The sequence below is a fragment of the Colossoma macropomum genome, unplaced genomic scaffold (assembly GCF_904425465.1).
Source record: "Colossoma macropomum unplaced genomic scaffold, Colossoma_macropomum, whole genome shotgun sequence".
NCBI classification, from domain to species: Eukaryota; Metazoa; Chordata; class Actinopteri; order Characiformes; family Serrasalmidae; genus Colossoma; species Colossoma macropomum.
This window is the reverse complement of record NW_023495515.1, coordinates 2,579,105-2,600,000: the sequence shown is the minus strand read 5'-3', so window position 1 is coordinate 2,600,000 and position 20,896 is coordinate 2,579,105. Positions and strand designations below refer to the sequence as shown.

The window sequence follows — 20,896 nt, the reverse complement described above, 5'->3', positions numbered from 1 at the left end:
AAAATTTGTAGAAAAATGACTGTTAAGTTCTCTGTAGAGGATTGTTAACTTATTTCTACTTAGAAAGTAATAAAACATGTTGTTAAACCAGGGTACTCAGACTTTTGCATAGGACTGTGTGCTTAATGGCTCCTCCACAGTGTGAGATCATTCTGGACCATATGGAAGTTTTTTCACTCAGTGCCTGAGCCAGAGTAAAGTCTTCGTCTGTGTTTTCCTTTGCACGTCCCGTCCCCTCCTTCCTCCTTCAACATCATCCTAATCACTGTACATGAAGTTTTCTCTTTCATCTTGCGCCTCCTTCCTTTCTGCTGAAAAAGAAAAAGTGAGCGTGTGATGGAGGGGATTGTTTTTGGAGGACACACCCTTCTCTCAGAGAGACATCGGCATTCTGAAACAGAACTCACTCGGGAGGAATCGCGTAAGGGCCGAGGAGCTCTGCCCTCCGAGAGTGTGTATGTGGTCTATATCAGGTTTCCTGACTCTCTCTATGATATCAGCCACAGATGACTGCAGTCTGGGTGCTCATTTTTTAAGGCAGGGGTTCCCGACTCACAGCTCGCACAAGTGGAAACTAAAGCTTTCACAGCCTACAAGAAAGATTTCCACTGATTTGCAGAATTTCTCCATAATGGTTGAGTGATTTGATGTGTGGTTTGATATGAAGTGGTTCATTGTCGTTACATTAACTTACATTAAAAAATGATGTTAGTTATTCTGCCCACCCAGAGAGAGTGAGGCCATAACTGCGTTCCTCCCTAGTAGCCTACTGATCACACAAACGGAGCAGTCTGAACTGACGTCACCAGAAAGGCCCCGCCTCTTACAATTGTGGTGCAAAACTTGTGAGGGAAAAGAAAATGGAGCTGTTTGCGTGTTGATTTGTCATTGTATCAAACTACATATCCATAAATACGATATATGGACGATATACGATGTATAAATCAATGCTTTACTTAATCACTTTACACTTTATGAGGTAACAAAGACGAATTCAAGGTTGTGAACAACCTACATTTTAAAACAAGCTCCACTCCAGCGGCTCCGTTTCCAGCGTTTTGTTGGTGCTGTTTTTTTTTTCCTTCGCGCTGTTCGTGTGCAGAGAACTGTGGGTAATCGAGGCAATCGAAGCGGCCGAGAAATGCTGCCTAAGCTTTGAACGCAGCTCATTTATGTTTTTTGGACTTCCAGCAACGGATGGCTGTGGCATCGCTGGGGTCCAAAATCACAACCTCCCAATGAGAGGCCAACACTTACACAGTACCCCACTTGGAAGCCCCCTTGCTGTAATCACCAACTTACATAATTAGCCACGCAGTTATGTAATAAATTGCATTTCCATTCAATTTATATTCTCTATCATTCGCCAGGGTTTACAAAGACAACAATAACACTATCAAGGCTGTCTGATATGTTTTGGCCTTTACTTTTAAATTAGGATAATCCTCTCAGTAGCACTGTAAAATACAGTATAATACACTAATGTTAAATATATAAATTCATTTATTAATAATAATAATAATAATGGTTCTTCTGTTAAGCAGTGTAGTACTGTAGCAGTAGGCCACAGTTGCGAAGCAAGATATAGATTAACCAAAGATTATTTAAATAACAGCAGTTTTTTAATACCTTACTGCATTAAAACACAACTCAGCTGACATGTGCTGTCATATGGGTGTGTAGTGAGTATTTTACAGTGGCTTTGAATGTAGCTCAGCCACAAATATCTAACCCACATTTAACACCACCTGTTTTGGGTTTTACGCTCGTTCTCTCGACGCTACAGAAGTTACAGAAGTGTCTCATATATTTTGACAGTAAAGTGAATTTGCATGCTTCTGAACTGAGCTGACTGGAATGATAATTGTATGTGACTTTGTTGCACTCATAGTTGCTGAGTTGCAACACGGTCTGTTCATATTCCAGTGTCAGACTTTGGCCTACGGAGCAGAGTGAGGCCCCTACAGGGAGTAATGTGTTTTACAGGGAAGAGTTTGAGTGTTTGGCTGTATTAGTTCCTGCCTGCACTTGTTTGCATTTTCCATGGCCTGTTCGCTGTCATCACACGGTGCTTACTGTGTACTGACTTGAGAGGGAGAGAGAGAGAGAGAGAGAAACGCAAAGTGGGGAGAGAGAGCTGTGGCAGCATTCTGCTAGACACAGTCATAATATACATACAGTTGCGTGCAAAAGTTTGAACACCCCTGGCCAGATGACGTGCTTTGTTAATTTTCTGAGTGAAAATAAGTGAACACATCCTTTACAGAGAACACACTTGAAGGGGAACTCCACCCATTCTTTAAAATCTCTCTGTATTTCAGTCGTTGAGATGTAAACAAAGTCGTTCAGAGTGGTTTGAGGTGAAATGGTTCATTGTAGAGAAACTTACAGACTCTGATTTGTTTACAGTGGTGATGGGAACCAGAGTCTACAACACAAATACATCTTACATGTAAAGTTGCTGATGGTAAAATAGTGGTAAATCTAAAAAATAAGGTTTTTTCAGGTACTGGTTTACCTCATAAAAATATATGTATAAAAATATACATTTTAGGCCAAAATCTCATCTCAAAGCATCGTAGAACAGTGTCTCAGACGTCAGGCAGCTTATTCATGACCATTTCATGTAGAAAGAGCGGTAGAGAGGAGAAGGCAAAGCAAAGAGAGAGAGATGGAGTGAGAAAGAGGGAGACAGAAGTCAGAACCAGTGTCAGTTTTGAACATACAGTGATGGGGTCTTCAGTGTGGTGACCTCAGTGAAGTTTTCCCTATCAGTCTGAGATACGCTCACTCTGACAGTGTCTGTCTGTTTACCATTACCTTTCCTTTTCCTCTCTCTTTCTTTCTCTCTCCCCCTCTCCTGTCCTCTCCCATTCCTTCTCCCTGTCCCTCTCCTTCTCTCTCTTCTTTTCCTCTCCCCTCCCTCTCTTTTTTGCTCAGTCTCTCCCCTACTCTCCCTCCCCCTTCTCCTCCTTTCCCTTTCCCTCTCCTTGTCCCTCTCTCTCTCTCTCTCCTCCTCTCACTTTTACTGTCTCTCTTTCACCCTCTCTCCCCCTCTCTACCTCTTTCCCTCTCTCTCTCCCCCTCCCCCACTCTACCCTCTTCCCCCTTCCCTTCTCTCTCCACCTCTTTCCTTCTACCTCCCTCTTTCTCCGTTTCTCTTCTTCTCTTCCTTTCCTTTACTCCCATCTCTCCCCGTCCTTGTGTGTGTGGTCCTCCAGAAGCCAGTCATATTATCTAAAGTCCAAGAGAGAAGATAATCATGAAAACCCTGCACAGTGTATGTTTTGTTGATTTTCTAAGTGAAAATAAGTTAATAAATCAGTTAACAACAAGAGTTAATAACAGAAAACACACTCCTGCACTTTCTAATGCGCAGTTACTGTCTGTTTGCTGAGTTTAGCATGTTAGAGGGAAAACACAAAATAGTTAACCATTTAACTATTGATGTTGTTTGTCACTTCATCAAATTTTGAACAAATGATATTTGTTTCAAAGAAGCACACTTTTGGCACGACATCAAACCGATGGGTGACGCTGTGTGGAGAAATCCTGGAGAAGAACTCCAACCAGTCTGGGTTCAGAGGTGGAAACGTCGAAGTGGGATCCTGAACTCCGAAGTGTACAAAGGCATTCTGGATGCAAAGAAACTTCTCAAACCAAAACGATCAGCCACCCTTTGAAAGGATACTTTTCCAGAAAGAAAATTCTCGGAATGATCTGTTTAAAATAAATTCCTCTTAGTTTGACATTTTATTTCCTAACATGATGAGCTAAAGGCACACATTTCCAAATACCTTTCATAGCCACTGTATGTAGACATGTCTGTCTTGGGAGTCGGCCTAAGCTGTGGTTATATGGTGAATTTAAAGGATAGATCTGTCTGCTGAACCCTGGAAACTATGTTCACACACACACACACACACACACACACACACACACACACACAGACTAACCCTAAGCTGTTGACACCAGTAACGCTGCCCCTTGCACTGCCACATGCAGTATGCTGCTGTGTTAATTACTGTAGCCTTTATTTATGTTACTTCATGCTGTGTGTTTCACGTCGCACCAAAAATACGCTTCGTGTCTGTTTTTGATGCTTGCTGCGTGTGGCATGGTAACGGTTTCTAGCTAGGAACAGTACGAAAACTCAGTTTTCTTGCTATATTGTGCAGTCTAGGCCCAATCAAACCAGCAAACGGGTATATTTTAAACATTGCAGTGGTGCTGTGTGAAGGTCTTGGAGTTGGACTGATTAGGGCAATGACAGAGAACATGGCCAATCAAAAACTCTTTCAAACAGTATTTCATGCTTAAATGGTTCTTTGCACAGTGAAACGGTTCTTCAGATTGATGGAGAATGTGTTATCTATGGTCCTATATAGAACATTTTTTGAAAATGGTTGTATATTGCACCAAAAAAAGGTTCTGCTGTTGTTATGATGTCAAGCTTGTAACAACTGGAGAACGCTTTTTCATGCTGTATTGGAGCATTTTCATAAGAACCCTATGCAACACTTTCTCCATTATTCTAAAGATCCCATTTCGCCAAAGAAACCATTTAAGCGTGAAATGATTCTGTGTAGAACTCATGGTTCTAAACGGAATCATTGCCTTAACTAAAGAACCCTTGAAGAACCATCTTTTCTTAAGAGTGTACCTTAGACTGCAAAATCAAGCTACTGGTTTTGTGTCCAGGAGCTTTACAGGGCCGAGGTGGCAACGCTGGTTGTGGAGCAGTGTAATTGTGCCGTGTGTCGTGTAACTAAGAGCTGTTTTCACACTTGTCCCGAATACTTGAGTCCTCACCCAGGACCGACTCTGGGCTAGTTTTGGGGAGGGGCTCATTATCACTGTTTTGCTTTCACGTACAAGAATTCCTTCCGAACCGTGGATCGATTCCGCAATTGCAAATGTCACTTTTGTGTGTGCAGGTTTGAGAATGTGAGGCACTAGTTTCCTTCATTTGCTGCTTTTTATTACTTTCCTTGATGCTCAAACACTGAAGCGGTGAAGAACACTGCTTTTTGTCCACAACAGTCCTTTACCCTCCATCATGAAACTTGAAAAGGGAAGTAACGAGATAAGACGAAGCGGTCACTTTACAAAATGAACCAACCACGCAGCCCACATGCGGTGCCTTTCACACGCACAGTAGTGGAGTTCCCTGGAAGCGAACGCCAAACCATGGAATTCTGGACCAAAGATCGGAATCTCTGGACATTACGTTACATTTACGGCATCTGGCAGATGCTCTTATCCAGAGCGACTTACAATTAGATCATTTTTTACACAAATGCACCGTACTTGCAGAGAAAGCGGTCCTGGATCCAGAAAAAGCTCAAAACACCTTAACCTCATTGTGGTAATACACTAATAAGATCTCATGAAAATACATGAACAGAATTAATAAGCTGTTAGCAGAACAGAGTCTTCTGTGTCCATACCTGTGTGTCCATCTCAGTCTTTCCGTTGATGCTTCCTGTCTGTGGTACAAGAAGAAGGCATGTGAGAAACAGCCAATAGCTGCAATACGTTTCACAATGATTGAGTGTGAGTGTGTGTGAGTGTGTGTGTGTGTGTGTGAGTGTGTGTGTGTGAGTGTGTGTGTGTGTGTGTGTGATGAAGAGAGAGGGTGGAGTTTGTGTGTTTTAGTGCTAGAAGAAGTGGGGATTTATAATGTTGTGAATTTATTGCAGCATTTGGGTCTTTAACTCTCAGCAGTGATTTACTGTAATCGGGAGTATTTGATTTATACAGCTTGGAGATTACCTGCAATCCCTTATGTGTCATAGAGCCAATGGATGTAGAAATACATGCATTCTCTCTCTCTCTCTCTCTCTCTCTCTCACACACACACACACACACACACACACACACACACACACACACACGCTAAACCTAAAATAATAGATCCATGGAAGAAATCCTCCTCCTCACTCCAAATGTACTCCAAATGAGGTTAGGCTGGCTTTATATGGTGAAACTTTCATGCAACTAGTTGCATGTTGTGAGCTGCATGCAACTTAGTTTCCATGCAGTTCAGCAGATGCACAAAGCAGTTCCAATGCAATGAAAGTTGCACGCAAAACATTTCATTACTCCATTCATATTTTTTAATATATTGTAACATTCTCACAGCATGAAATCGTGTCCAGCGTGTTGTTTTCATTTAGATATTTGCAGCTTTTTTTATTGTCTTTATTATTTTTCAAGCTGTCTTTTCATTTTATATCTATACATCTCTCTTTTATCCACATGTGTATCTCATTCTTTACCATATGCCGACCAGCCACTTCATTAAGTCCACCTCCCTGTATCTACACTCTTTGTCCATTTTATCAGCTCCCATTTACCATAAAGGAGCACTTTGTAGTTCTACAATTACAGACTGCATACTTCTTCAGTGGTCAGGACCCCCACAGGACCACCACAGAGCAGGTATTATTTTGAGTGGTCAGTCATTCTCAGCACTGCAGTGTTCTGGTTTAAAACAGGCCTCAGTCCGGTCCAGAGTACACAGCACTCTGGTGAGGGTTACATCAAATGGGTTATAGTATTATATGGTAATATGACTGAACAGGTTACACAGGTCTAACATTCCCGGATTTGGTTGAATCTTGTAGTCATGGTCAGATGTGCACAACGATAGCATTAGCTTTGACACGGTTGTTGTCTGAACACTATGATTTACTTGGAAATTTGGATCTTCTACTCTGCAAATAGCCTGGATTCATTTGGAATGTAATGCATGCTTGGTTGGGAGTTAATGAAATAGCAGGTGTAGCTGGTTTAGTTTGGAACTGTAGCACTGAGGGTTCCTTAAAAGAGCGTGTTTAGCTTTTAGCTCATAGAGGAGAACATTTGAAAACATGCTTTATTGCTATGTTATGCATTTATTGATCCTACAAGTGAAATGGGTCATTTTGCTGGTTAACTATACCCAGTGTGGGAGCAGCACAACCGGTCATACCCAGTCAGTCCTGGGATTTGAACCCACAACCTTCCACTTGTTGGCTCACCTCACCCACACATTCACATATATTGTCATAAAAAGCCAAGAGGGTGTTCAGATACTGTTAACCCGGTCGGGTTTTGTGTCTGTTGAGCGGGAGGCATTAGCGAGGGAGGAATGCTACATTGTCTTCTACACAGGATCTTTTCTCCTCAGTTTTGTGCTAATATGGCTTGTTGAGGTATCATTGGAGGCCATTACTGTTACTGTTGAAAACTATTTTTAACCGCGAATGCAAACAAAGCTGCCATATTCCGCACTGACTGTGGTGTTTCTTCTGCTTAGACAGGAAATGTAGTTACCTGTTTCAGAAATGGGAAAAGGGTTTATGTATTTGACGCACTACTAAGTTCTATCAGCTTCTGAACTGGAATAGTTCACCAGCTGGGAGTGAATAACAACTATATCGAAGTGTGTATGTTCGTGTTTAGTGCTTGGTAATGTTTCTAATATTCACTTGTAGACGGCTGATTTTGTTGAGCTGTCGTTCCTCCATCTCTGCCGTTGGACATGGGGATTTTCATTTGGAAGTTTGGCTAAACGGATTGCTCAGATTTTCACTGATTAATCTGGTTGCACTGCGTAATCCTTCATATTTCACTGTGATTGACAGCTGGTGGTAGAGCACTGCTCCCACCCTTATTCACCAAAGTCCTAATTGGTCTTAGCCTTGTTTTAGAAGGTTCTTAAAGAAACGTATCGCCAATAATCAGCAACTTTTTGTTCTTGAAATTACTGGGATTTGAACTCAGGATGCCCCTGATAATAGATGGAAGTGTGTTCACCCTGACTGAGAACATTAGTGGTAGATGTGCTGTTCACTCAAAGCAAAAGTTCAGCAACACACTTCCACAATTAGATATAGCTCAGTGCTATATCAGATTTCGATATCAGCTCTGGTTTCAATACCGACAGGCATGCAAATAACATTCTTTATATGTCTCAGCTTTAAGTAACTCCTCCTTTAAAGGCTTTAACTTCGAATCTGTCTTTTATTATTGTAGAATTAGCCTGTTAGCCTGTTAGCCGGTAACACACAGCCTACTCTAGTGAGGGCAGAATATATCCACTTATAAAGAGAATGTAATGTGTAAACGAATGTGTTAAATAAAGTCTGTTAGCAGCAACCAGTGATGTTCAGCTGGCAGTTCGTCGTCTGGCTGTATTTGTTGGTACAGATTTCAATGCTAACAATGATTTTAATGCATTTTCAAAGAGTCATTCTCATCTACTGAAGCTTTATGCTTTTTATGCTTGTAAGATTGCTGTTTTTGCCGTACTTTCATCTTGACATGGCTGTAGTGACGGCCGCAAACTGCACAGTGTCACAAAAAAGGTTCGGAGACATTTAATGGAACAAAACAATAACTAAAAAAGAAAGCACACACTCTTTAACTTTGCTAAAAACAGTAACCAGCGACACTTCAATTCCGTAACTGGATATGTAAACCATAATCCCAAAAAGCAGCGGTCATGTGGAAAATAGATATGCACACACTATACGAAAATTTTTCCATAAAAGCTGTTTCATTCAAAACAACAAGTTGCTTGCTGAGTACCGAGCAAAAACACTGATAAACTGTGCTACAGCAGCTGTGCTAACTTATGCCACACTGTGCACTGAATCCAAAACTTGTACTGGGCAGTAGATTCCAAACGAATCAATTCTTCGACTCCAACACGTCTGGGAGTCTGAGTCAACTCTTGGACAATGAGTCTGAGAATGGAAATGCATGGAGTCGATTCTTCGACCCAGTGTTTTTTCATCGTAATTAGCCCGAGGAACAGTTTGGCTGAGGAGTGTGTAAAGCAGGAAGGAGTCTTAGTTTGAGTAGCATGAGTTTGTTTAATTACCAGGCTTTAACCATTGCCAACACTGCTCATCAGCCTCTGCAAGCACAAACTCTGCTCACAGAAACTTTTTTTTGATATGTCCTACCCCACTCTGCATTTTCTTTATGCTTAAGGTTGTAGTAAACAATGATTAGAAGCAGCACATGGAACAAAAAAGAAAAGCATCAATAAACAGTGTTTTTCACAGAACGTTGTTGGCTTTTTATTCTCCAGCTTCTTATTCACATTTTCCGTTACACCTTAAATGATGCTGCAGTTGCATTCTGACACCGGTGCATCATTACATTAGGCTAACTGGTGCATCGTTTAAGGTGGAGTGGAAAAGTCAAATAAGAAGCTAGTCAATACGAAGCTGAGTTCATTCTCATTGAAAAATGGTTCCTTTTTAAAGAATTATAACTACAGTGATTTTCCTCTCGCCCTTCATTACGTGAAATAGGCTAATGCTAAGATGTGTTGTCATTGTCATTAGTCAGCTGTAATTATGTTAATTATGAAATTCTTTGCACTTGTGTTCACTTGTGTACACATTCTTAGTGCATGCTTTGCACTGGTGGGGACTTACCACTAAACTGCCCACCCACACCAGCGCAAAGTGTCAGTCAACTGTTGGAAAGTAGCGCCTCTCTTAATAAATCTTGGCCGATCGACTACATTTGGGGTAAGAGGAGGAATTGTGGACGTTTGATGTCTTTCCAAACTGTTGCTTTAACAAGAATGAATGGCCGAAGCTCCTTTCATCTCCTGACAGGCTTTGAGATGAAGGTTCTATATAACAGTCTCTGACTCTAAAGGTGAAAACTAAATGAACTGCTTATGACGACGGAAATGTGGGTGCTTTTGTGTGCGTGTTTAGCTGTGCGTGTTTAGCTGTGCGTGCATGACTGTGCACTTGTGGGAAAGAGAAAAAGGGTCGTCCGCTGTCCTGCTGTGGTCAAGGAGGGGGGAGCTCAGCTGTAAAAACACACACACACAAACGCTATCTGTCTCGCTCTTATTCCGCATAACTGTCTCGTTCGCCACATATTCAACTGCCTGTTTCTTTGTCTGAATCTTTTTCCTTCTACTCACTCATTCATTCACTCACATGCATGCTCCTTTCCAGTCAGTCAGGCCGTTGAGTCATATCTTTTTCTTGTCAACACTTTAACCTCAGAGTAATGATAATCTAGATTATTTTCACTGACGTAAAAAGCAAAAGCCATTCTTTAGGCTTTTACACACTCATGAGTTATTTGTGGGGTCGTAAATGATGTAAATGATGATGTTTTTAACAACAAATGTGATTTTTCGGACATCAGACTCACTCCAGTAATCACTGTTGTCGGCATGATAACAACCAAGATGACAAACTGGCTGTGTCCCAACAACTAGAACTTCTTGACCAATGTCAAAAGGGTTCGTTTGTCCTCTGCTTTATCACGAGTGGTCCTGGCATCTCGCAAAGCAGCTCAAATTGAGTTACGAACATCTGAGTCCATTTGTTAAAAGCGCTTGTAACATTTTAGCTCCTACCCTGCTCAGTATGTTTTGTTTTGTTTTGTGAGTGAAGGGATCTTGTGTGCACTTGTTTTTTCAGCACAAACAACACAGCAGATAAAATATAAATGCTCACACGCTCTGTTAGGAAAGTTTGTGGACATCTGACCATCACAGTTATATGAGCTTGTTGGACATCCAATTCCCAAACTATGTGCATTAATATGGAGTTGCCACCCCTTTATGGCTGAAACATCCTCCACTCTTCTGGGAAGCTTTCCACAAGATTGTGGAGTGTATCTGTGGGAATTTGTGCCCATTCAGTCAAAGCACGTGTGAGGTCAGGCACTGATGTTGGATGAGAAGGCCTGGCTCGCAATCAACGTTCCAGTTCATCCCAAAGGTGTTCAGTGGGGTTGAGGTCAGGAATCTGTGCAGGCCACTGGAGTTTCTCCACACCTAACTCATGTCTTTATGAAGCTCGCTTTGTGCAGTGGATCACAGTTCATGCTGGAACAAGAAACGTCCTTCGCCAGACTGTTTCCACAAAGTTGGAAGCAAATAATTGTCTAAAATGTCATTGTGTGCTGTAACATTAACATCACCCTTCACTGGAACTGAGGGGCCCAAACCCTGAAAAACAGCCCCAGCTCATTATCCCTCCTCCACCAAACTTTACTGAGGGTACTGTGCATTCCTGTAGGTAGTGTTCTCTTGGCATCTGCCAAACCCAGATTTTGTCCATCAGATTGCTAGATAGAGAAGCATGATTGGTCACGCCAGAGAACGCGGTCCAGTGTTGGCGAGCTTTACACCACTCCAGTCGACGCTTGGCATTGCACATAGTGATCTTAGACTTGTGTGCAGCTGTTCGGCCATGGTAACCCATTTCATGAAGCTCCTGACTGACAGTTATTGTGCTGATGTTGCATCCAGAAGCAGTTTGAAACTTTGTAGTGAGTGATGGAACAGAGGTGATTTTTATTCACCGTGTTATTTGATGCATGGACGTATGACTGCACTCATCAACTGCATTCTGCATTAATTCAGGAAATTGTTAAAAGCAGTGTGCCTACATTGCATGGTAAAATCACTGCAACCTCTTATTGCTTTATTTGCCCTGTACTGTGTGTGATAGATGCACCGTCCACACACTAATCATTTACTAAAAACACCTTGTACTTCCACTCACTGATTACTTTATGTGCTCCATTCTGCCTTATAGGTCCACCATATAGGTACAGTTACAGACTGTAGCTCATCTGTTGAATAACAACTTATAAGCTCCCCTCTACCCCATTCATCACTGGTCAGTTTCTGACCACAGGACCACTGTTTATCAGGTGCAGTTGGGTTGGTGGTCCATTTTCAGCACAGTAGTGACGCTGACATGGTAGTGTTTGTAGTGCTGGTATCAGTGTGTTGGGCACAACAGTGTTACTGGAGTATTTTGTTGAGAGTGGATCACCACCCAGAAATCTCTGGACAAGATTGACTCTGTGGTCAGAATCTGACAACTTGTGAAGCACTAGAGGGCTTCGTACCCCTGCGGTCAATGCATAAAATTGAGCATACCAGTGCTAATGCTCAGTTTCCTGCTCAAACACGGCAGACTTAACTCAGTTTGGTTGTGGTGTAAGAGAATGGAAGTCCGCAAACTCTGCTGGCCCTCAGTTCCCCACCTCTGGTGTACATTTTGAGTTATAAGGTGGGTAGAGCTCATAAAGTGTCCCGTGAGTGGATGTACAAGGCAGGGGATTCTAATGAAGAATTTTGGACATGCTTTGTATTCAAATATTTGGGCAAATTACAGGTTTTTTGGTTTTCTAATTTAAAATAAGTTAACACATCCTCTACAGGGAACAAACCTAAATTTGGCATTTATCTACAAATTTTCATGCACAATTTCTATTTATGTGCTCTGTGATATACTCAGAAAACATAAGATATAAACAGATATAACTTTTGCACAAGTCAGATTTATTAAATGCATTAAATTCAGCAAAACACATTTAGGCAGCTCCAAAGAAGTGTGGTAATGTTCAGTTTTGTTGGAGAAATCCCACAACACTATACTATACTATATTAGCATGCCAGTTCCAAGAACATAAGCCGGTTCTCCTGATTCTAATTCCTTCCTATTGCAATGTACAATGCAGTCGCTGTTGATAATGGCTGAAGTGCTGGAATGGATTTTTCCTGTTGATGGGGCCTTGTGACAGCAGGCAGTCACATTTTCCAACAGTGTGAGCTATTCACACACCATAGAACTGATACAGTCCGATAGATCCTGCGCATCGAGCAGTGTAATGTGTGAAACAGTGCATGTCTAACAGCTCTTTTAGGTGCCTATTGATTTCACTGAAGTTGTGATTCACAGTTGGAGATCATTTATAGTCTCTTGTTTTGTATATGAAGAGTGCATGTATAAACCTAATTCCAAAAAAGTTGGAACAGTAGATAAAATGCTAATAAAAGCAGAAAGTAGTGTTTTATGAATCCACTTTAACCTGTATTTTAACTAAAACAGTTCAAAAGCAAGATATGTAATGTTTTACCTCAACTCCATTGTTTTACTGTAAAGACTTTGAACTTTGTGTAATATACAAATAAAACATCTTAAACAAGTGATGCAGTCATGCTTGGTTATAAAAGGAGCATCCTTTTTGAGCAAGGGTGGTCCTGGCTCACCACTTGCTAAAAATGCATCAGTAAAAATTCCAGCAGTTTAAAAATAACGTTCCTCAGCCAGGGATTGCAAGGATTTTAGGTATTTCACTCTCTGCAGTGTAGAATATCATAAAGAGATTTAGGAAATCCAGACAAGGCAAAAAAACACAATGAATTTGTGACCTTTAATCCCTCAGATAGCACTGCATTAAAAACCAGCATGTTTCTGTGATGGGTATCACCACATGGGCTGGGCAATACTTTAACAAACCATTGTCTATAAAAGCTGTCCATTGCTTCATCCACAAATAGCGGTTAGGACCATGGAAGCTGTATATCAACAGTGTTCAGAAACACTGCTGACTTCTTTGGGCTCGAGCTCAAAATGGACTGATGCACAGTGGAAGCTTGTTGTCTTGTAGTATGAGGGGTGTTAGTCGGTAACCTGTGCATCTGTGAAGGCACCATTAACACTGTGCACATTTCGAAGCAGCATATACTGCCTTTTTAGGCATCGTCTTTTTCAGGGATGTCCATGCTTATTTCAACCTGACAGCACCAAACCACATTCTGCAACACAGCAGCCACAACAGCAAGACTGCATGATCAGAGAGTGCAGGTGCTAGACTGGCCTGCCTGCAGTTCAAACCAAAATACAGCAACAAAGGCCCTGTACGGTTACACAGCTGAAGACTTCTGTAACAGAAGAACAGTACAATATTACGCTTTCTACACTGGATCAGTTTGTGTGTTCAGACCCCAAAGTGATCCGTCCCATCCCACTTTTTCAGAACGTGTGACAGGCAGCAAATTTGAATGAGCGTATATTTACAAACAACAATGAAGTTTATTAGGTAAAACATGAAATTGTGTTTTTGTGTTTTCAATTGAATACAGGTGAAACAGAATCAACTAATCTCTAATTTCTGTTTTTATTAGCATTTCACATACTGTCCCAACTCTTTTGGAACTGGGTCTATATGCTTCATGGTTTATATTGGGTCAAAGAATAATTTGCATGTTTCAGTAGAAATGTATAAGAATATGATTTATAGTTCCTTAAAAACTGAACAGTTTGTAGATGGGATATTTTTCCCTAAAGCCGACTGAGTTTGACCAGGCAGCCTGCCGACCTATATTATTGTAGGGGAAACACTAAAGACTGCTATCTCAGTAGGCTTCTGTATATGCTCTCCAGTCTGACAGGATTGTGGAACCAACTTTGACTCAGTACTACCGATAAAGTGCAACACTAGTACCATTATTATTATTTTTTATTCATTATTATTATTCTTTTTAATTTTGACATCAACTTGACTGATCTTGTGATGTCTGAATTATAAACACTTACAAATCGGTTCTAATATCCAAATATCAATGCAGTAAAATTGCCATATTCCCATCACTGCAATGAGATTCACCAGTGAAAGATACACTTACATTTTTGCATTTGTCTCATCTTTACCAAGATTTGTTCATCTTTAACACACGTGGCATCTGTTCAGGAGGAACGTAATTCTCTCTCTCTCACTCTTTCTCTAGGCGTTGTGTATAAACGTCCAGTCTAATGACGTTTGTGAGACTCTGGCTCTGGTGTTTTGCGGTGCTGATGTGAACTGTGACACGGGCAACCCTGACCACCCCTCTCCTGCTGCCCTGGCAATGCACCACGGACAAAACCTGCAGGTGGAGTTCCTCACGCAGAACCGCAACACAGGTCAGTGCAGCCGAACAGCTGCTATCAACTCCCTAAAACCGATTCCACTGTATACAGTACTTACACATGTACAAAATACAAATACATATTGTTCTGTAGTTTATATATGTCAGTCTTCATAACTGCTAGTTTTTTCATGTAATGCTTTTAATGTTTGTCTTTGCATTGTATTTTAGACATGAATATTGTGAAGTATTGTGATTGTAATTTATTCTAAATTATAAGTACTTATTATTTTTGCACTATTTTCAAATGCAAGGTCAGGGGAATCGAATAGAAATAGTCAAATTTAGTGGAATCAAATCAAGGTGAAGTGTGTAATCGATTTCTAAAGAATCATAATTGAACTGAATCATTGCGAGACCAGGGATACACTGCCATTGATTGTGTATACTGATGTTGGATCAGAGAAAAGTGATACAAAAACAAAAATTATTAGTGTTATTATTGTGACTGATTGTGTCTGGCTATGTAAGCGTTGCCATTTTGACCTGCAGAGATTCCGAGGTCAGAAGTGAAGCTTGCTGTTCACGCAGAGCACTACATGGCCCCGCCTTCCATCACACACAATGGCTTCCTCTTTAAGACCGCCTCCATGGCCCGTCCAATCACAGAGCGGAAGAACAAAGAAGGTGAGCCAATCGCAGTCAGTCATTCGCTTCTTTCTCAAAAATGGACATAATATGTGAGCAGAAACGCTGCATCTGTCTGTTTGCATATTTCATAACGATGAAGACTTTTGGATAACAACAAATGAATTTTGCTTTTACAAACCCAATTCTAAAAAGTTCGGACAGTATATGTAATGTCAATAAATGCCAATAAATTCTGCCTGACCTGTATTAAATTGAAAACACACAGTTGAACACAGAATTGTTTGCCACTCTTCAGTTATACGTCTTCACTCACGCAACCATATAGGGCCTGTGTTGTATTTGCAGTTTGAAATGTGCTGGTTACCCACTAATACACCCCCCGTACCATGGCCACCCCTGGCTTTTGAACTTTACACTGGTAACCATCTGGGTGGTCCTTTACTTCTTTGGCCCAACGTCCATTATTTCTATCACCAATCTGAAAGGTTGGCTCATCAGACCACATCACACATTTCCACTGTGCATCAGTCCATTTCAGATGAGCTCAAGCCCAGCAAAGTCTACCAGCAGCGTTTCTGGAAATTGTTGACATATAGCTTCCGCTGTGCATAATACACTCTTAACTTGCATTTGTGGATGCAAATAAGTGCCTTAAATGACATAATTATCTCGCAATAACTCTAGATATCTATAACCAAATCGTGCCATATTTCACTGTCTGGTGGAAATGTGAAAACCTCTGAACTGATACTTTGTGTGAACCCCCCCCGGCTTTGATTACAGGCTTTGATTATGTCTGTTTGGATTAAGAGGCGTTTCCCCAGTGTTCTTTGCAAGCCCAGTTAGATTGTATAGCAACCTATTTTCCAAAGTGAAACGTCTCCAAGTCATAGTTGATTACAAGTTGTTGTTTTTATCACTATTCTTCATGAAACGTCTCCTGAAGATATGATAGGAGGCGAAATCATTTAAAGACACAACCAGAAGTAACTAATGAAACCTAATCAATCAGCCTTTCAGTCAAAATCAAGCATCTCTTTTTTTTCTCTCTCTGTCTCTTTCAGAGTTCAGCAGGCGTTGGTGTGTGCTGAACGATGGCAACTTTAATTACTACGAGAGTGATAAGATTGCCACACCCAACGGCGGTCTGAAGATGAGAGAAATCGTCTGTCTGGCCGTCAATCCTCCTGAGACACACGGGTACGTCTGGCTGACTGCCTAGACCAGTCATCTAAAACTTTGAGCTCTTTTCCTGTTTAAGATTTAAATATTTTGGGGGCTTTTTCACAAAGCAAGATTTCTCAGTAAACGTGATAACTTCAGGCAAAAGTGAGGACAGCAGCAGGAAGAATGCCCTTTACCTTTCCTCCTGGGGGACAAACTTGATCTATGGCTTAAGACATTTGGCTAAGTAGAGTTATTTGGCTTCCTGCTTCGTGAAAATCCCTGCTGGAAAATCTTCATTTGTTGGATCAGTTGTGGTTGAAAGTCAGCTTTGTTGGATTAGTTCACTTGGGTTAGATTAGGTCAATTAAGGTAGATCAGGTCCATTGCAGTAGGTAGTTTTGGTGTATCGGGTCAGTTGTGGTGGATTAGGTTTCTGGTAGATCAAGTCAGTTGTACTAGATTAGGTCAGTGTGGCATATTAAATTAGTTGTGGGAAATTAGGTCAGTTTTAATAGATGAGGCCAATTGTGGTGGATTGGTCAGATGTGGTAGGTCACCTGTGGAATATTAGGTCCCTTCTCCATTAAGTCCATTTTGGTAGGCCAGTTGTAGTAAAGTAGGGAATTAGGTCAGTTGACGTAAGTCAGTTGTGGTGCATTAGGTCCATTGTGGTAAGCTAGGTCAGTCATGGTAGATAAGGTCAGATGTGGTAAATTTGGTCTGTTGTGGTACACTCTTTAAAAAAAAAAGATGGTTCATCAAGGGTTCTTTGGTGAAGACAGTGGTTCTATATAGAACCATGAACATTCAAAGAACCATTTGCATGCTTAACGGGTTTCTTTGCACCATGAAGTGGCTCTTCAGATCGATGGAGAAAGTGTTGCGTATATTGTTCTGTATAGAGCTTTTTTGAAAAGGGTTCTATATAGCACAAAAAAGGGTTCTCTATAGAACTATTTGTCTTTACTGAAGAACCCTTGAAGAACCAATTTTTATACTGTGTGGGTCAGTTGTGGTGGATTAGAGCCTCTTTGCTGTGTTTTTGTTGTCAGTCGTGGTGGATTAGGTCATTCATGATAGTGTCCATTGTGGATTTCATCTGTTGTGGTAGATTAGGTTAGTTGTGGTCAGTTAGGTCCTTTTTGTTGTGATTTTTTTTTTTGTCAGTTGTGGAGGATTAGGTCAGTTGTGATAGATGGTGTCCATTGTGGTGAAACAGATCAATTGTGGTGGATTTCGTCTACTGTGGTAGATTAGGTCAGTTGTGGTGGATTAGAGCCTCTTTGTTGTGTTTTTGTTGTCAGTCATGTTGGCTTAGATCAGTCGTGAGATTATGTCCTTGGTGGTGAATTAGATCATATGTGGTCAGTTAGTTAAGTTGTGATGGATTTAGAAATAAACACTAAATTTGAGCAGAAATGTCCACGCAGCAAGATAATTTTACTTCACATGAAATCTTAAAATTCCAGTCTAGAAATAAGTAGTTCTGATAAGTATTGAAAGGTTTGAAATGAGTAGAAAATGCTGGTTTTTAGATCAAATTACTTGAGATCAGACTTGCAACAGCACAGTAATAAGTGAAACACACTGAATATTAGCAAATTATTCTTTTTCAATTTTTTGAATTCTTAATTTTTGAACACTAAAAAATGAAGGCCAAGGAACAAGAAAGTACATCACTAATTCAAGTGTAAATTACTTAATACTTGTCATGTATGACAAAAACAAATTGGCCCTTCTTGAAATATGTAGGCCTATTTAGTTTAAAACTAGACTAATCTCAGAGCAGACATCTTAAAACAGGAAACTGCTTTTACTGAAATCACAACCGGGACTGCAAGTCAAATTTCCATCAACATTTACTGACAACTGAACAACTGAGAAAGAGACACAGAGAGAGACACACCGGACCGCTGAAGAACAAAAAAAGTTGTTTGAACATCAGAGAGAAAAATATTTCTGAATGAAACAAAACTATGCCCAATAACAGAGAATGAATCTCAGCAGAATAAACAGAAGAAATACTGGATGTCCTAGCTAACCCAGTCAGGGACAGGTGCACATCAACAAATGACTGAAAGGCAGTGCAGACAGGAAGATAAGCGCACAGCTGCCATTAATTAAACGTAATTTTGAATATGCCTTATGTGTGATTCTTCAAGCTGTTGAACTTTGTGTCTGTGATCTAATGTCTAATGTAGCTTTGTACAAGTAATTTGCTGACTAATCGAGGAATAAAAGATTATTGGTATTCACGATGAATTCAGGAATATACTATGAATTCAAGGACAGAAACTAATAAATAACTTTTACGACAAAATAATTCATCTTATATATCCAGATATAAGATTTTAAATCTTGGTAAATCATGATTTCAAGGTATCTCTGAATTCTCATTGCCATCTCTGTCTTTCTCATTTTCTCTTTTCCCTTCTTTTCTCTCAGGTATGATCACTCGTTTGAGATCTACTCGGACGCAGAGCGCCTCTACCTTTTTCGGCACTGACAATCCTGAGACCATGAAGGAATGGGTCAAATCCATTGCCAAGGTAACCATGTAAATAAGTGTGTTGTCTGTCTGCAAGAACTCATCATTAACATTAACATATAAATCAAAATAAAGAAAGTAGAGTCCAAAATTTTGTCAAGCAATGTACGTTATGGTGTGCTTATTACTCTCCTGAGGTTTTGACGTCAGTTGGGTCATTAGGGGTCATCTCTCTCTCTCTCTCTCTCTCTCTCTCTCTCTCTCTCTCTCTCACTCACTCACTCTAATCCCAGTCCTTCATCCCTGCGTGTGCGGAGGACTTGCTGCAGAAGGATTTTGAGAGGATCGGCCGGTTGCGCTATAAAGACCCACTCAACTTGGAGAGCTCTAAGGTGGGCTGGTTCTGCCTGGTGGCCTCCACCCTGCACGTGTGCCTGGAGGATGGCCATGGCCAGGAAACCATCCACCTGCAGAAGCTTCTAGAACTCTGTGAGTCTAAACTGAGAATGTTTTTCTACTTAAAACCTACCCAACCTCATCTCTGTGCACTAATTTTATGTATTTTTTTACACTTTCACCTTCTGCCAGTCCTCTCTTGAATTTTTGTTTTTTGAGGAGTTCTCAGACTCCTGCTTTATGGGTATCATTAAACCTCTCCCTTCTTCTTATTCCAGCTGAGTTACTAAACTGCAGTAACAGTTAGACACTCCACTATCACGGTGTTAAGTCCCCAGTTTGCGGCCTAGTTAGAGTCCGCTATCATGGTGTTGAGTCCCCAGTTTGCGGCCTAATCAGACTCCGCTATCATGGTGTTGAGTCCCCAGGTCTGCCAAATCCCTTTTTCAGGCCTTGTTACGTATTAAATACACTGTGGGAAAATTGACGCTAACATAACACCTAAAATCCTACAGCAGAAATAAGCATTAAGCTAAATTAAATGTTTCTGCCTTAAATACTGCTGTGTAGCTGAATGTTTAATGATTATATGACAAAAAACCTCAGAAACTTACTGGAACGTTCCATGTTTAGTGTTAGCACAAGTTGTGCTAGAAGGTTGAGCGAGTGATGAGTGTCGATGGATGTGTCATGTAAATGGACAGGCAGACCAAGGGGCTCAGAAGTGCGAAGGCAAAAGGGGCAAAACAAAGATCCTGAGTTAACTGGTAGAAATGAAGATGGACAGAGCAAAGGAAGGAGAGGGAGGAGAGAAAGAGAGGCATTAGAAAAAATGGGTGGAGGACAGGAAAGCGTTCCACCTCTCTCAGTAACCCAGTCATCACCAGTTAATTAGAAACAATAAATTTGGGCTTGTTTTTCTCCCGGAGTCATGAACTTCGTGTCAAAATAATGGTTCTTCAAACGGGAAAGAAGAGAAAGACACGCCCCTAATTAGATTACAGTGCTGTGTTCATCACAGTGTAATTACCAACAAACCCAGTGTTAAAATTGATGATTATAAACTAGGCCACAATCCTAAATACACTCCAGTATAAACCTGCTGTTGTTGTTCGTTCAGTTTTATGTTGATATTTTGAGGAATATTTATGTAAAATAATTTTCCTTCTCTTTCCTCTTTTCCATCAGCGAGGGATAATGAAGTTCTGGTGCTTGTTGAGCGGGGCAGGTGAGTGTTAATACAGTTATGCCACGGTTATAAATATGTTATAAGCATGTTTATAAACGTGCTTACTCTGCAGTAGGCTTTAGAGTAAGATTTTCTCGTATCTTGAATGATGGGAGGAACTTTTTCAGTGGCTTCACCTGATTCAGGGAGGATTTCTGGGGGTGTTCTGTTTGAAATCGGAAAGGAATCCAGACAGCTAGCAATATTACTAAGATGCTAAAGAACTCGTTGCAGCCATATAACTGTAGTAACTGTCTTCATCACTTCATTGGAGAGAATGGAT

The 20,896-nt window shown here is 40.8% G+C and overlaps 1 protein-coding gene across 1 annotated transcript in view; it reads left to right on the top strand.

Moving 5' to 3' along the window:
- The window catches only part of LOC118802270 (arf-GAP with Rho-GAP domain, ANK repeat and PH domain-containing protein 1-like), a 155,507-nt gene that overhangs the window by 96,258 nt on the left and 38,353 nt on the right, over positions 1-20,896 (top strand). The window contains 7 exon segments of the mRNA XM_036562750.1: positions 14,564-14,738; positions 15,236-15,370; positions 16,399-16,534; positions 18,947-18,995; positions 18,997-19,050; positions 19,283-19,478; positions 20,574-20,613. Of these exon segments, the coding sequence (XP_036418643.1) occupies positions 14,564-14,738; positions 15,236-15,370; positions 16,399-16,534; positions 18,947-18,995; positions 18,997-19,050; positions 19,283-19,478; positions 20,574-20,613 (785 nt within the window).